The following is a 16,513-nucleotide window of genomic DNA, read 5'->3' as shown; positions in this document are numbered from 1 at the left end:
ACAGTCACAAGTCACATGTGCCTAATTTAAATATAAACCAGCTGAAATCAAGTACAATGAAAAATCCAGTCCCTAACCATACCAGTCACGTTTAAGTGCTCAGAAGACACTGTGGCTTGTGGTTACCATATTGGGCACTACAAATATTGGGCACTACAAATATAAAACATTTCCATTATTGCAAAACTTCTCTTGGAAAGCACTGCTCTACAGGCACAGTCTAAGAAGATAGAGTAAAGCTCATTTAGAAGACTAAAAGATGCTAACAATTAGCTAAAACTCCAGAGTGGCTTTCTTCTTTAATATTTATTGAGCAGTGTGTAATGAATTAGTACCTATTTTATAGTGACATGAATTCTGCAGCAACTTAAGTCTCTGATTATGTTAGTATTCTAATTTTTCAGAGTTAAGAACACAGCAAATTTAGATCCTATAGTAAAAGATCCTGTCTTTGATATACTTGTGATCACCGTGAGAATATGAGTATTTTGTATGATGAATATAGTCATCCATTAAAACTCACAAGTTTTTGAAAAGGTATAAAATATTGTATGTGAAAAATTAGTATTAGGATATGTGCATAAAATCCGATGCTATGCTTTTATAAAAAAAAAAAAAATCTGTCAAAAACCTAGGAATTCCCAAACATCAGATCAGCTACCTGCTTAATACTGTGCTGTTCTCCTTAGGAGCAGAAAAAGATAAAACTCAACAAGATCTTTGTAAGCATATAAAGGAGGTACAGGAAATATTAATTCTATGGCAGGCAGATGGTTCAGTTCAAAGATTTTCATAATATTTTTTAAAATATTTGCCATTATCTTCTGATGGTACAGTGCCTGCTATGGTTGTTAGCCAATATTTAAAATGTTTCATTTATTATAATAAATATATACCAAGTTAGATTTAAACAAAGCAACCTGTACATTTTCACTGCCAAAATGCATCAAAGTTAGAAAGAGATGCTGCACTTTTTCTGCCAAAAATGTGAATAATATACAATATGTCTATTATATCAAAGCTTAAAACTAATATATTTTAAACAAGGCAACTGGGCACACAAAAAGCTAGTATCAATAATTCTGTTGCATTTTGGATGGATAATTGTCAAAATAATGTTATTTGTGTATTTTATACAGAGAAAATGAACTTTACATTTACAAAAACAAATTTTAAAAGAAACAGACTCTTCCCCCAAAGACTGACTTACTGAATCATTCCGACCAAAAAAGGTATATATTGCATACAAGTAATAATCAAAGAGCTGAGACATAAAATGGATAACATCAAATGCAATTGGCTTAAGAATGTTCATCATCTGCATATATTTACCTGAAAAGAAAAAATAAATAAATAACACAAAATTAAAATCTGTTAGTCTTTAATTAAGAAACCATAAAAATACTTTACCAAAATATTTTTAATATTACATTCCTTAGTCATATCGGCCATGCCTCAAGTACTCAACATTTATTTGTAGCTCATTTATTTGTAGTTAGTGACTACTATACTGGACAGCACAGATATAGAACAGTTATACCATCTTGGAAAGTACTACAGGATGGCACTGATTAAAAAAGGGAAAAAAAAAACCTAAAAAACTTCTCATGTCATTATACTTTACTGTTTGCCTTATATTTATGGAACTGCTGAACTCTTCTACAATGACACGGTATACATACCCAACATAGCTCCTCATCTCTTGGAGATTCCATTTAAAACAATTTCTTCAAAAATGTTTAGGTGTAATAAGACAAAAGACAACATATTCTGAGAAAAAGTGGGGTTCTTTTCATAAGCATATTATACACATGTAGCAAAAGTAAGAAACAAACAAACAAGAAGAAAATGTAGAAGATACTCCCCATTGCCCCAGATCCTAGCCCTGTGAAATCTGCCGTCGGAGGCCAAGAACATTTCTTTATCACCACATCAGAGCTCAACAGTCTCAAAATGCCAAGAACATGTCCTTCCTTTGGGAGATGCCAGTGTTCCTTTCTTTTTCCTCTACACATATGATACAGTTACATAAAAACATTTAAAACCCAAAATTTATGCATTTATAAACTTGTTCATATGTTTGAAAGGTGCATGGGAGATGGGCTGAATCAAACAACACCCAATAATGAATACTGAATTGTGTTTTTAAAGGAAATAACAGGGAAAGAAGCAGATCTATAAAAAATGCTTTTCTGCAGAAGTTCTTAAAACAGGCTATTTGCTGTATTTCCAAATGAGCATTCAGGAGCCATCTCCACTTTATGGAACTGCTACGCATTTTAAATTGGTACGATTGAGGACACCAGAATTAAAGAGAAAACACATTAACTGCAGCAGAAAAAAATTGACAAATTTACTCTAATGGAAATACCTACATCATTTCTTTATTAACTAAGAACTCAGTATATCTGTCTTAATTTACACGAGAAATGAGTTTGAATAATGGACAGTCAGAAAGACAAGCACACACACATATCAGAGTAAAAAAAAAAAAACCATCAATTTAGATTCCATTCTTACTCCTGTTTACAAGTCTTTTGTTTCAGAATTATTTTTTGTAATCATTTCACATAATCAAGATTTTTTAAAAAAAATCTCCATTGAAAAATATCTGAAAATACACTCAGAACATTCTGGATCACTATGAAGACATTTCATCCACTGCAAACACATCACTATTTAAACTGCAACTATTTACCCATTAAATAATGTGATACTATAAAGAGAAAAAAATGAAAAAGTAGATTATATTACTTTAGTCTGTAAAAGAACATTTCCAGAAGGTGAATAGTAAACAGTGTCTGGATTGACACACATCCAGAATACAAAGCTCCTCTCTATTCCTAATAAGATTAACCATTCTTCATATAAGTCGTCTTTTAAGAAAGGATATAAAAATGAATTAATAGGTAAATGCTATTTTAAATGTGCATTCAGAAGAAAAAAAAAAAAACAGATGATCCCAACTGGTCTGAAAAAAAGGAAACATAATCATTCAATAAATTCAACACTTTTTAAAAGCTTTTTATGTTCACGGTCTTGTGTTAAGACACAAGGAACTACCCAGAGTTCCTGTTCTCTCACAGAGCCTCTTCCATGACTTCACAGGGCCAGACACGGAAGGCAGTCACTGATAAGCAGGCTGCCAGTATACTAACATAGAGAAGAGTAAGAAATCTGTCCTTCCAGTACTAGAGGGTCGAGTAGGCTTTGGAGGCCTGAGGGAATTTATGCACTCCCTCAGTATTACTGAACTAAAAGAGAATTTTACTATCAATTAAAATACCTCTGAAGAGAAGAGGCTGAGAGAGTAAAGGCAGATAGGTATGCTCCCCAGAAAACGATAAATCTCAAAACATTCCTAGACCAGGGGTTGGCAAACCTTTCCTGTAGAGGACCAAAAACTAGATAGCTTAGGCTTCGTATGTCGTTCAGTCTCTGGGGCAGATACTCAGCTCTGCTAGTCTTGGTTTCAACTGTTCAACTCTCCCATCATAGCACAGAAGCAGCCACGGATGACATGTGAACAAATGAGCACGGGCGTATTCCAATCAAACTTTATTTACAAAAACAGGCAGTCAGACTGATTTGGCCTGCAGGCTACAGTTTCCCAATCCCTGTCTATACTAGATGACAGAGAGCAGATGGGAGCAGGATGATGGAAAGATACAAAGATGATCCACCTCCCAGAATTCTGGAAATAAAAGCAAAAATAAACAAATGGGATCTAATTAAAATTAAAAGCTTCTGCACAACAAAGGAAAATATAAGCAAGGTGAAAAGACAGCCTTCTGAATGGGAGAAAATAATAGCAAATGAAGCAACTGACAAACAACTAATCTCAAAAATATACAAGCAACTTATGCAGCTCAATTCCAGAAAAATAAACGACCCAATCAAAAAATGGGCCAAAGAACTAAATAGACATTTCTCCAAAGAAGACATACAGATGGCTAACAAACACATGAAAAGATGCTCAACATCACTCATTATTAGAGAAATGCAAATCAAAACCACAATGAGGTACCACTTCACACCAGTCAGAATGGCTGCGATCCAAAAATCTGCAAGCAATAAATGCTGGAGAGGGTGTGGAGAAAAGGGAACCCTCCTACACTGTTGGTGGGAATGCAAACTAGTACAGCCACTATGGAGAACAGTGTGGAGATTCCTTAAAAAATTGCAAATAGAACTACCTTATGACCCAGCAATCCCACTGCTGGGCATACACACCAAGGAAACCAGAATGGAAAGAGACACATGTACCCCAATGTTCATCGCAGCACTGTTTATAATAGCCAGGACATGGAAGGAACCTAGATGTCCATCAGCAGATGAATGGATAAGAAAGCTGTGGTACATATACACAATGGAGTATTACTCAGCCGTTAAAAAGAATTCATTTGAATCAGTTCTGATGAGATGGATGAAACTGGAGCCAATTATACAGAGTGAAGTAAGCCAGAAAGAAAAACACCAATACAGTATACTAACACATATATATGGAATTTAGGAAGATGGCAATGACGACCCTGTATGCAAGACAGGAAAAAAGACACACATGTGTATAACGGACTTTTGGACTCAGAGGGAGAGGGAGAGGGTGGGATGATTTGGGAGAATGGCATTCTAACATGTATACTATCATGTAAGAATTGAATCGCTAGTCTATGTCTGACGCAGGATACAGCATGCTTGGGGCTGGTGCATGGGGATGACCCAGAGAGATGTTATGGGGAGGGAGGTGGGAGGGGGGTTCATGTTTGGGAACTCATGTAAGAATTAAAGATTTTAAAATTTAAAAAATAAAAAACTAAAACAAACAAACAAACAAACAACAACAAAAAAAACCCAAAGAGAACCGCAAAGGCTGTGGAAGCTGCCTGGTAAGACGTGACTGCTTAAAAGCAACAGGTACTGCAAGAGAGCAGGAGCAAGAAATGGGGCTGAGAAAGGCTGGGTGAACTGAAGGCCTACATATGGAACAAAGTTCCTGTCCCCACACCCTAGCTACTGTTCCTCATCAGCAGTTACAGTACTGTAGGCCCCCCAACCTTATCTGCGGTTTCCGTTACCCACAGCCAACCTCACTCCTGGAACAGTAAACAGAAAATCCTGGAAATAAACAAGTCATAAGTTTTAAATCGAGTGTTGCTCTGAGCAGCATGCTGAAATCGCATGCTGTCTGGCACCATCCCTTTGACCAGCATATCCTGCCTGCTAGTCCCATCTCAGTTATCAGATCAACTGTCATGGTATCTCTGTGCCTGTGTTTAAGGAATCCTGATTTTACTTTATAATGGCCCCCAAATGCAAGAGAAGTGATGCTGGCCATTCGAATCTGCCAAAGAGAAGCTGTACGGTAGGTACTTCCTTTGTGTGAAAAGGTGGACGTTCACAACTTAATAATGAAAGAAAAAAAAATCATATGCTGAGGATGCTAAGATCTGTGGTAAGATTGGATCTTCTGTGAAACCATGATGAAGCAAAAAGAAATTTGTGCTAGTTTTCATTGTCACACCTTGGACTGCAAAAGTTTCAGCCAAAGCAGTAAGTGTTTAGCTAAGATGGTAAAGGCACTGAATCTGTACAGTAAGAATCTGTAGAGTGTGAGACAGACTACATTTATATAACGTTTATTATAGTATATGTTATAATTTTTCTATTTTATTATTAGTATGGCTTGTTAATCTTTTCCTGCGCCTCGCCTAATTTATAAATTAAACTTTTTACCTCAGGTATGTGTACAGAAGAAAAAACATCATCTATATAGGGTTTGCCATGACTTATGGTTTTAGGCATCTACTGGGGATCTTTGAACATATCTCAACACATAAGGGGGGACTACTGTATAGGCTGCCAGAATTTCCCAGACAAAAGCAAAATAAAGCCCCCTAGGAGTTCTTTCTAAAAGAAGTAAAGAATAAACAACACCTCTCTCAACACCGGCAAATACACTTAATTGAACAAACTTACGAAAATAAATTAGAAAAGCTAAGGTTTCTAGTGTGGCTATTGGCACCACAGATTAAAATCTTTCTCATTCTGGGAGATCTGTCCCCATAATGTAAAGTGAGTGAGTGGGTGAAGTTGCTCAGTCGTGTCTGACTCTTTGCGACCCTATGGACTGTAGCCCACCAGGCTCCTCCGTCCATGGGATTCTCCAGGCAAGAATACTAGAGTGGGCTGCCATCCACCCAGACCTGCCCTACTCTATACAAAGTTCCCAGTTAGAATACCTACTAAAGAGAAAGAGCCGGCTCCAACACAGTTCTAATTACTCAGCAGAGGACACCCACAATAGCTATCCAGGCCTTCTATTTTAGGGATAAATAATCGAAAGTCACCAGGTCCATGAGGAAAATTCAGAATGACTGTAAAGAGAAAAGCTGATGCTAGAGAAAATAAAACAATTGAAGCTAAAGAAGAGGAAATACAGTAATTATTGTAAAGCCCTATCATAGGCAAACATGGCAGGAAGAAAAAGAGTACAGAAGGGTTCTTAAGTATTTAAAGTTATTAAAAATGTGATTTTTAAAAAAAATTAAAGAGATGGGAAAAGGAAGTCTACCAGAAGGTATAGCAAAAAGACAAAAGTACAGAAAAATACTGATATTAGAAAAATATGAGAGACGTAAAGGGCCAATTTAAGAGACTGAACACTTGAGTAAGGGGAAATCAGAGAAAAAGGGATTAAAGAAAATGGGGAGGCAGAAATCAAAGAAACAGTCATAGCTGAGAAACACACGAACCATTAGACTGAAACGGCAACAAACTGCCCAACACACTTAATGAAAAAGACCTCACAGAGACATCATGGAGGATTCTGAAACACCAAGGGGAAAAAAAAACATAAAAACTTTCAGACAGAGGAAATTCACCTGCAAAAAATGAATAATAGACCATCAGACATTTCCACTTTCTAAGGAAAAGTAATTCTCAGTCAACAATTCTATACACAACTAAACTGTCATTCCATGAAGAGCAGAATAAAGACATATTTAGACTGACAAGGATTCAAAACATTTACTTCTTAACACCCTTTTCTGAGAAATTACAATTAGTAGAAAGACAATCAGAAACAAACCAAGCAATTGCCTCCATACTATTGAGATGGAGCAGGAGGTGCGTGGGAGACACTTGCTTTTGGCCACAGGTTCTTCTTTACTAATTAATGTGTTACTGTGAGGCCTTCCCCGGTGGCTCAGTAGTAAAGAACCTGCCTGCAGTGCAGGAGATGCGGGCTTGATCCCTGGGTTGGGAAGATCCCCTGGAGGAGGGCATGGCAACCCACTCCAGTATTCTTGCCTGGAGAATCCCAGGGACAGAGCAGCTCGGCAGGCTACAGTCCATGGGGTCGCAGAGTCGGACACGACTGAGCAAGCACGTACACATGCACGTGTTACTGTGAGAGGAGCTACCTTGATAAAAATACAGAAGCATGGTTCCAAAGTTAGCCAGCCGAGCTGAGAAAATGTGGTCTGCAGTTCAGATATACGGCACCCTCTCTTCCTCTCCAGAGTTCCCGACAGAGGCACAGAGGCAGCACGCTTTAGGAACACAGAGGAAAGTTACCTAATAGGTAGCCCAGATAACCAAGAAGGATGTCTCCCAAATTACAAACCTCATGAAGTTCCTATTCCTGCCTCCAACCTCTACTATCACCGTGCTGACCTCTGTCCGGGACCTGACACTCCTGGCACCCTCCACTAGGGCTATGAAGCATGGAAGTCAAGAGCTTACTGCTCTAGGATCAGACAACCTGTGCGACATATACAGCAAGTTATTTATCAACAGGCTTCAATTAACTGTATATTAAAAAGGTACTCTGAAAAACTCATGAGAAAATGCTTGTTAAATGTTTACATAGCGTATAATTAAGAGAGCAAAATGTCTTAGCTACCTCTCCTAAATAAAATAAATATACTCGTGATGAAGGCAAAATGGGAGACATACATATATATATAGGATATTACATGCAGAGAATCTAACCTAATCTAGAGATAAGGAAAAGCTCCATAGGGGAAGCACTGTTTAAACTCTCTCGCCCTTTGCAGCAACACGGGTGGGTCTAGAGATGATCATTCTAAGTCAAGTCAGACAGAGAAAGACAAAAATCACATGATATCACTTATATGTGGAATCTAAAAAATGATACACATGAACTAATTTACAAAACAGAAACAGACTCACAGACACAGAAAACAAACTTATTGTTACCAAAGGGTAAGAGGGAGAATAAATTAGGAATTTGGGTTTAATGGAAACACACTATTATATATAAAATAAACAACAAGGACCTACTGTACAGCACTGGGAACTATATTCAATATCTTGTAACAGTCTATAATGGAAAACAATCTGAAAAAGAAATATATACATATACATATGTACATATGTGCATATGTGTGTTATATATACATATATAAAACTGAATCATTTCCTGTACGTCTGAAACACTGTAAATCAACTATACTTAAATTTTTTTAAAAAGCAAAAAACAAAACCCCTCTCACCCTAAATCTAGACGCTGAGTCCTGTATACTCAGGGGAAAGAGGCACACAGAGGGGCTGGAGAAGAAACCAAGCAGCAGTGTGGACATGGACTACACCAGAGGAGCAAGACTGGGGCTGCCTTACGAGCTCATCGTAGGGAACCAGAGAGGAGCGTGAGGACCACAGGGAAGGGGGTCTGGGGGGATTTAGTCAGTGCGACACAGCCCCTGTGCAGAGGAGGGAATGCGGGGTAAAAAGAAAAAGAAATGCTGAAGTGTGCGTCTGTGTGTTAAAAATTAAAGAGTTCTCAGTGTAAAATTTATTGAGTAGCTACAGAAGCGAAAAGCACTTTCTGGGTGCTCTATATGCTGCAAAGATGGCAAACTTTCTTCTTCTTGTATAGGAGCTAACAATCTGATGGGGCAAAAGCACGAACAGGATCTGAGCTGGGAAGGATGTTTGTTATCCTTAGAGCAGTGCACTGAGTTGAGAGCTCCTCAATGGGTATAAATAGCACATAAAGGGCAACTGAGCTGCAAATGAGAAAGGTGATTTGGAGGCCAGGCCTTTGTTTATACCTTGGGGTATGTTAACTTTTAACCATTTTCACGCATTACTTTTTCAATTTAAAATACTCTGTGATAAAATGAAAATATCAATGCCCCACCTATAAGAATGTACCCACGAAAGAGATTTCTTCCCTCCGATTTTTGTGTTTCTTCTGTCATATACACTGCCACTCAGCCACAGTCTGACTAAACGTCCCTTATGTAGGTATCCCGGTAATGTTAAATCCTGCGCATGGGTTGGTGTGTATTCTTTCCAGCTGCTAAGGTAATTAATTTTGTTGTTAAGGTCTGCAGGTTTTACAAACATAGGTTTTGGCACCCTAACCTCTGCCCCTCAGACTTAACCATAGCTGCTCACATGAGAGTTGCCTCCAGTAGAGAAAACTGTGGTTAACAAAGCTACTTCAATGATGAGACATATATCTTAAAATTTCTCTGCCTCTGTCTGCAAGAAATTCTCAGCCTGACAGGATTTTCTCTTTTCACAAGCAAGCACTCTGGTTAGTCCCCTGTACTTGTGAAAGACTCCAAGCCTTTCTAATAGATTTAGGTACCACCTAGCACTGGGGAGCTCCGTTAACACTCTTTTGTCTAATCTCTCCTAAAGATCTGCCAAATAATCACCACTGAAAAAGGACACTTTGTATACGCCTTTAATGTTCTCAAATGTGCTTCCCAACCACTGAGAATGAGTTCCTTCATCTTCCCAGGCACCAAAAACTAATCTAACTTATTTACACAAGTGGACTGGCTTTGTAAGAAGAGACATTACCTTTGCCAATATTACCTTCAAGTATTTCTATGCAATAATAGCAGGGGATGGAGTACTAGTTATTTACTAGTTGGAGACCCCTCAGTGAGTGGTTCCCTTAAAATTCTAGTCCAAGAATATGTACAAAATGAAGATATAGACGCCCCAGGCAGAGAGAAAGTGGTGGGCGTGAAAGTGCTCAGTGCTGCCACTATTCCTCATATTTGTATCTGGACTTCTTAATACTTCAATACTGAGCACAATCAATATCTAATTCCTGGTCAAATGTCTTTATGTGACTAGAATGCATAATAGCTTTCATAGTAAAAATACCACTATATAGCCTCCACCTTTGACTACCCAAAGCCCATGCAGAAGCCCCCACTGCAGGCTCTACAGTTCTTGCAGCAGTCCTACTAAAACTAGGTGATATGGCATACTACGGATTTCATTACCCCTAAATCCAGTTACTGACTTTATAGCATATCCATTTATCATACTATCCCTATGGGGCATAATCATAACTAGCTCGATTTGTCTTCACCAAACGGACCTAAAGTCACTCATTGCATACTCATCTGTCAGCCACACAGCACTTGTTATTTTAGCCATTCTTATCCAAACACCTTGAAGCTACATAGGAACTACAGCCCTAATAATTGCCCATGGTCTTACATCCTCCATACTTTTCTGCCTAGCAAACTCTAACTCTGAACGAATTCATAGCTGAACAATAATCCTAGCCTGAGGCCTACAGACATTCCTCCCACTAATGGCCACCTGATGACTCTTAGCAAGCTTAACTAATCTGGCTCTACCCCCAACAATCAACCTGATTGGAGAGCTATTTGTAGTAGTATCAACTTTTTCATGATCCAACATCACAATTACTCTAACAGGGGCAAATATAGTAATTACGGCCTTATCCTCCCTGTATGTGCTAATCACAACACAACGAGGCAAATACAACTACCATATTAACAAAATTATACCTTCCTTCACACGAGAAAATGCTCTCATGTCATTACACATCTTACCCTTGTTACTACTATCCCTAAACCCAAAAATTATTCTAGGACCCTTGAACTGTAAATATATTTTAAAAAAAAACATTAGATTGTGAATCTAATAATAGAAGTTTACTACCTTCTTATTTACCGAAAAAGTAACTGCTAATTCTATGCCCCCATGTCTAACAACATGGCTTTTTTGAACTTTTAAAGGATAGTACTTATCTGTTGGTCTTAGGAACCAAAAAATTGGTGCAACTCCAAATAAAAGTAATAAACCTATTCTCTTCCTTTACATTGACCACCCTATTCTTACTAACCATACCCATTATAATAACAAGCTCTAACACCTACAAAACCTCCAATTATCCACTTTACGTACAAACAACCATCTCATGCGCCTTCATTACTAGTATAATTCCCACAATAATATTTATCCACACAGGCCAAGAGATAATCATTTCAAACTGACACGGGCTAACTATCCAAACCCTTAAATTATCACTTAGCTTCAAAATAGATTACTTCTCAATAATATTTGTCCCAGTAGTATTATTCGTTGCTGCTAAGTCTCTTCAGTCGTGTCTGACTCTGTGGGACCCCATAGACGGTAGCCCACTAGGCTCCCCTGTCCCTGGGATTCTCCAGGCAAGAACCCTGGAGTGGGTTGCCATTTCCTTCTCCAATGCATGAAAGTGAAAAGTGAAAGTGAAGTCACTCAGTCATGTCCGACTCTTCACGACCCCATGGACTGCAGCCTACCAGGCTCCTCCATCCATGGGATTTTCCAGGCAAGAGTACTGGAGTGGGGTGCCATTGCCTTCTCCATTTGTTACATGATCTATTATAGAGTTCTCAATATGATACATACACTCAGACCCCAACATTAATCACTTCCTTAAATATCTACTCTTATTCCTCACCATAACACTTATCCTTATTACCACAAACAACCTATTTCAATTATTTATTGGCTGAGAAGGCATTGGAATTGTATCATTTTTGCTCATCGGATGACGATACGGACGAGCAGACGCAAACACAGCAGCCCTACAAGCAATCCTGAATAACCGCATTGGTGACATCAGATTCATCCTAGCAATAGCATGATTCCTAACTAACCTTAACACCTGAGACCTTCAACAAATTTTCATATTAAACCCAGACAACTCCAGCCTACCTCTAATAGGGCTAGTACTAGCTGCAACCGGAAAGTCCGCCCCATTTGGTCTACATCCATGACTGCCCTCCGCAATAGAAGGCCCCACCCCTGTCTCAGCACTACTCCACTCAAGCACAATAGTAGTAGCAGGCATTTTCCTACTAATCCGCTTTTACCCACTAACAGAGAACAACAAATATGCCCAGTCCATTATACTATGCCTAGGGGCTATCACCATGCTATTCACAGCAATGTGCGCCCCTACCCAAAATGACATCAAGAAAATTGTTGCCTTCTCTACATCCAGCCAACTAGGCCTTATAATGGTAACAACTGGCATTAACCAACCCTACCTAGCATTCTTCCATATTTGTACCCACGGGAGGCAGCACTGAGGAATAGTGGCAGCACCTAATCCCAGCCCTAAAGGAAAAGACACGAGAGTCAGATGATCATTCTATGCACTGTGCCCTAATGACAACCCTAGTAAAAGATCCAGTGGGAAGAAGACTGAAATTACGATGCTCAGATTCCCTGAGTAAGGTTCTATTCAGGATTGCTCAGGTTTTACACATCTGCTATACTAAAGAGCCACAGAATGAAGTTTTTCTGTTTCTATAAAGCCACTGTTAGAAAACAATGTCCACTGTGTTGGTCAGTGATTCTTACGGAAGAATTTGTCGTTATTGTCTTCTGAATTTAGTTCCAGGAGTACACTTCTATCATTAACATATCCCTTCCTTAGATAATGAGAAAAACAGAATGCATTGTTCCTTCTGATTTGCCTGCATTCCAGGTGGTGCTAGTGTTAAAGAACCCGCCTGCCAATGCAGATGTAAGAGACTGGAGTTCAATCCCTGGGTCAGGAAGATCCCCTGGAGGAAGGCCTGGCAACCCACTCCGGTATTCTTGCCTGGAGAATCCCATGGACAGAGGAGCCTGGTGGGGTCCATAGGGTTGCAGAGTCGGACATGACTGAAGCGACTTACCATGCACACAGTTGGAATAAAACGTGATTTTCTCCTCAGTTTTGTTGTGGCTTCCTATTTGCTTTGAGTGAATATATGTCTTTTAGGGCAGAAGGCAACAATGATGACCTCTAGTCCTTTTTGAACTAGGTAAGGAGTTAACTTACCTTAAATGTGGTTAAGTTACCATTTAATGTGGTTGACTGTATTATTTTCCCCAATTATCTGTCCTTTTCCACCTCCACTCCCTGGAAGAGGATTATGCATCCTTGTCCACCGCCCTGGACTGGCAGTTCCTTCCTGTGAAGTTCACTTCTCTACCACGGGTCAAGCCTGACTTGCTATGACCAGTGACATGCTACAGGAAGTCAGGGTAGCACATCAGAGTGGCAGCTTTAAGAGCCATAATATGGTTCAGCTCTTGTTCTCCCCACATCCCAATGACTGCTACTTTTTCAGCCTGCATCACAGAATGAAGACACACACTGGGGCAGAACTAAGAAGCTCAGGAGTCAATATGCATTGTGATAAATCATGATAAGGCCACTGATGTGTTAGGGTGTTTTGTTACTTCCACATAACCGAGCACAAACTGGCTTCATTCAACTACATCTCAAGCAGTGTGTCCAAACACTGTAATCTACAGTGAGTACAGAGGACTGATAAGGATGACAAGGACTTTAGAATATCCAACAATGAGGACCATATAAGGGAACTTAAGCACACTGATGCTTTTGAACTGTGGTGTTAGAAAAGACTCTTGAGAGTCCCTTGGACTGCAAGGAGATCCAACCAGTCCATTCTGAAGGAGATCAGCCCTGGGTGTTCTTTGGAAGGAATGATGCTAAAGCTGAGACTCCAGTACTTTGGCCACCTCATGCGAAGAGTTGACTCATTGGAAAAGACTCTGATGCTGGGAGGGATTGGGGGCAGGAGGAGAAGGGGATGACCGAGGATGAGATGGCTGGATGGCATCACTGACTCGATGGACGTGAGTCTGAGTGAACTCCGGGAGTTGGTGATGGATAGGGAGGCCTGGCGAGCTGTGATTCATGGGGTCGCAGAGAGTCGGACACGACTGAGCGACTGAACTGAACTGAACTGAACTGAAGCACACTGACCCTGAAGAATGGACTGGGGGAGGGGAAGCAAAAGGAAAGGAAGTGGTATAGCTACCACCACATACTGGAAAAGTGACCATATGGGAAAAAAGGAGAAAAAAGTACAGACTTACTCTTTTTGCTCTTAAGAGCATATCTAAGACCAAGAGGTAGAATTAGACAGTTATTTTGGCTTACTATCAGGGAGAGATTTCTACCAATTATATCAGTCTAAGAGCAGAATGAGGAGTCTTGCAAATTAATAATGGTTTCAGCAACTGCAAGACGTGAAACAGAGACTTCTAGATGGCCCACATACATTAGATGCAGTAGAGAAAGAAATCCTCATTTTATGGGAAACGATATAAGATCATCTCCTCGGAACTCTTCTAACTCTGACTATAGATTCTGGAGAGTAACTCACGACTGCAGGTTCAGTTAGCTCTCTTGGATAAGGAAGAAAAGCTAATTTCCTGGCAACAATCAGCCATATCATAACCTTTTAGAATCTGCCATTTTCCTGTATCATAAAAATATAAACTTTTTCTTTTCTGCTCAATTCATTATTACTTTTCCACACTATTTTTCCTAAAGAAAGTGAGACTTCTAAAAAAAAAAAAACACTTTTCCTTCTTTATCCCATTCATTAATGAAATTTAGAAATTATCTTTGGGAACACAAACTTTTTTTATTAGAGCTAAGAGTAATTAAACTAGGCAACAGGAAATTATCATCTCCATAAATAGAATACAGAGATTTTTATAGAAAATCAGTAAGATTCCTGACTGGTATAGGTAACTTAATTAACATGAGAAGACATCTCTATAACTTATTTGTCAAATGTACAGACTTATTTATGAGATACAAAGGTTGAGAGAGCATATAAAATGCTGGAGTACTGATATTAAAAATCCATATCATCTTCAAACTTAAATATTTCATATGGCATTTCTAGGTTCTTTGCCTCCTACAAAATCATCAATAAAGGTCTTATCTATAATATGAATAACGCTTCCCACAGTGTGAACATTTAGCTTGTAGAACTCTTGTGTCTGAAAAATGCCAGAACAATCACTGTTCACTCTGCCTATCTGACAAGACTGTGAATATCAGTGAAACAATAAAATACAAAACACTGTATAAATACAAAACTGCCACTACCATCTCATATGGACCTCTACCTCACACAGAGAATTTTTCCACTAGATTTCTATTAATTGGAATATTTTACAAAAAGTGGAAGACACAAATATTAGTAGTTAACCAAAAAAGAAAAACTGACATGAGTATTATACTATTTGGAACAATTAAGATGAGAAAGCACTGACATAGGATAATCTTAAATTCTTCATTGTGGTGGGCGCTGGGCTGCACAATGAAAATCCATTTGGTAACAAATGTAGACTAATGTAACGGCTATAATAATTTTTTTTAAAGAGGAATAGCTACTTACCAACAAGCCTTATTACATTCAATGTTGTATTTGTTAAGATGGGTGCATTCACTTTATTTAGACTGTAGTCTGATTTCTTCCTGCTTTTTAGGGTCTCTCGAGAAACACTTGATATGAGAAAACAAAACAGATTTCAAATTAGGGTTGCCAAGTAGTAAGTCAATAAGTTATTCAGCTTAGGATATAGCCTTCCTTCACTAATTAGCTATCGAAAATCTTACCATGTATCAGCTGGGGATACAGAGATTATCCTCCTGTCCTTACAGAGGGGAAGCGAAATCAGTAAGCCAAGAAATAAAGGACTATAACGTATTTCTTCAGTTCTCACACATTATCAACCACTAAAAGAAGCTGTGTCACTGAATCAGAGCAATGTTTTGTCTCCCAAGCCGATAGAAATAAAAGCAAAAATAAACAGATGGGACCTAATCAAACTTAAAATCTTGCACAGCAAAGGAAACCATAAACAAAATTAAAAGACAACCCATGAATTGGGAGAAAATATTTGCAAATGATGGGACTGACAAGGGCTAACCTTTCAAAATATACTAACAGCACATAGGAATCAATAACAAAAAAACAACACCCCAATCAAAACATAAGCAGAAGACCTAAATGGACATTTCTCCAAGGAAGACATACAGATGGCCAACAGGCACATGAAACAATCCTACTCCTAGGCATATATCTAGAAAAGATGAAAGCTCTAACTTGAAAAGATACATGAAGCCCAATTCTCACAGTGGCACTACTTACAACAGCCAAGATGTGGAAGCAACCTAAGTATCCATCTACAGACGAACAGATAAAGTGCGTGCGTGTGTGTGTGTGTGTGTGTGTGTGTGTGTAAACCCACACATGCACATATGCACATACACATACACAGACAAACACACCCATACAATGGAATACTATTCAGCCATAAAAAAGAAATAATATTATTTGGAGCAACATGGATGAACCTACAGATTATTACACTAAGCTAAGTAAGTCACACAAAGAAA

The 16,513-nt window shown here is 38.7% G+C and overlaps 1 protein-coding gene across 1 annotated transcript in view; it reads right to left on the bottom strand.

Annotated features, from left to right (window-relative positions):
- Nucleotides 1-16,513, bottom strand: part of VPS50 (VPS50 subunit of EARP/GARPII complex) — a 137,748-nt gene that overhangs the window by 22,068 nt on the left and 99,167 nt on the right. The window contains exons 20-21 of the mRNA XM_004007717.4: nucleotides 15,510-15,616; nucleotides 1,211-1,332 (exon numbers count right to left, since the gene is read on the bottom strand). Coding sequence (XP_004007766.1) covers nucleotides 1,211-1,332; nucleotides 15,510-15,616 — 229 coding nt within the window. The remainder of the gene's footprint in view (nucleotides 1-1,210; nucleotides 1,333-15,509; nucleotides 15,617-16,513) is intronic.

The sequence above is a fragment of the Ovis aries genome, chromosome 4 (assembly GCF_016772045.2).
Source record: "Ovis aries strain OAR_USU_Benz2616 breed Rambouillet chromosome 4, ARS-UI_Ramb_v3.0, whole genome shotgun sequence".
Lineage (NCBI taxonomy): Eukaryota > Metazoa > Chordata > Mammalia > Artiodactyla > Bovidae > Ovis > Ovis aries.
This window is presented reverse-complemented; position numbering and strand designations above follow the sequence as displayed.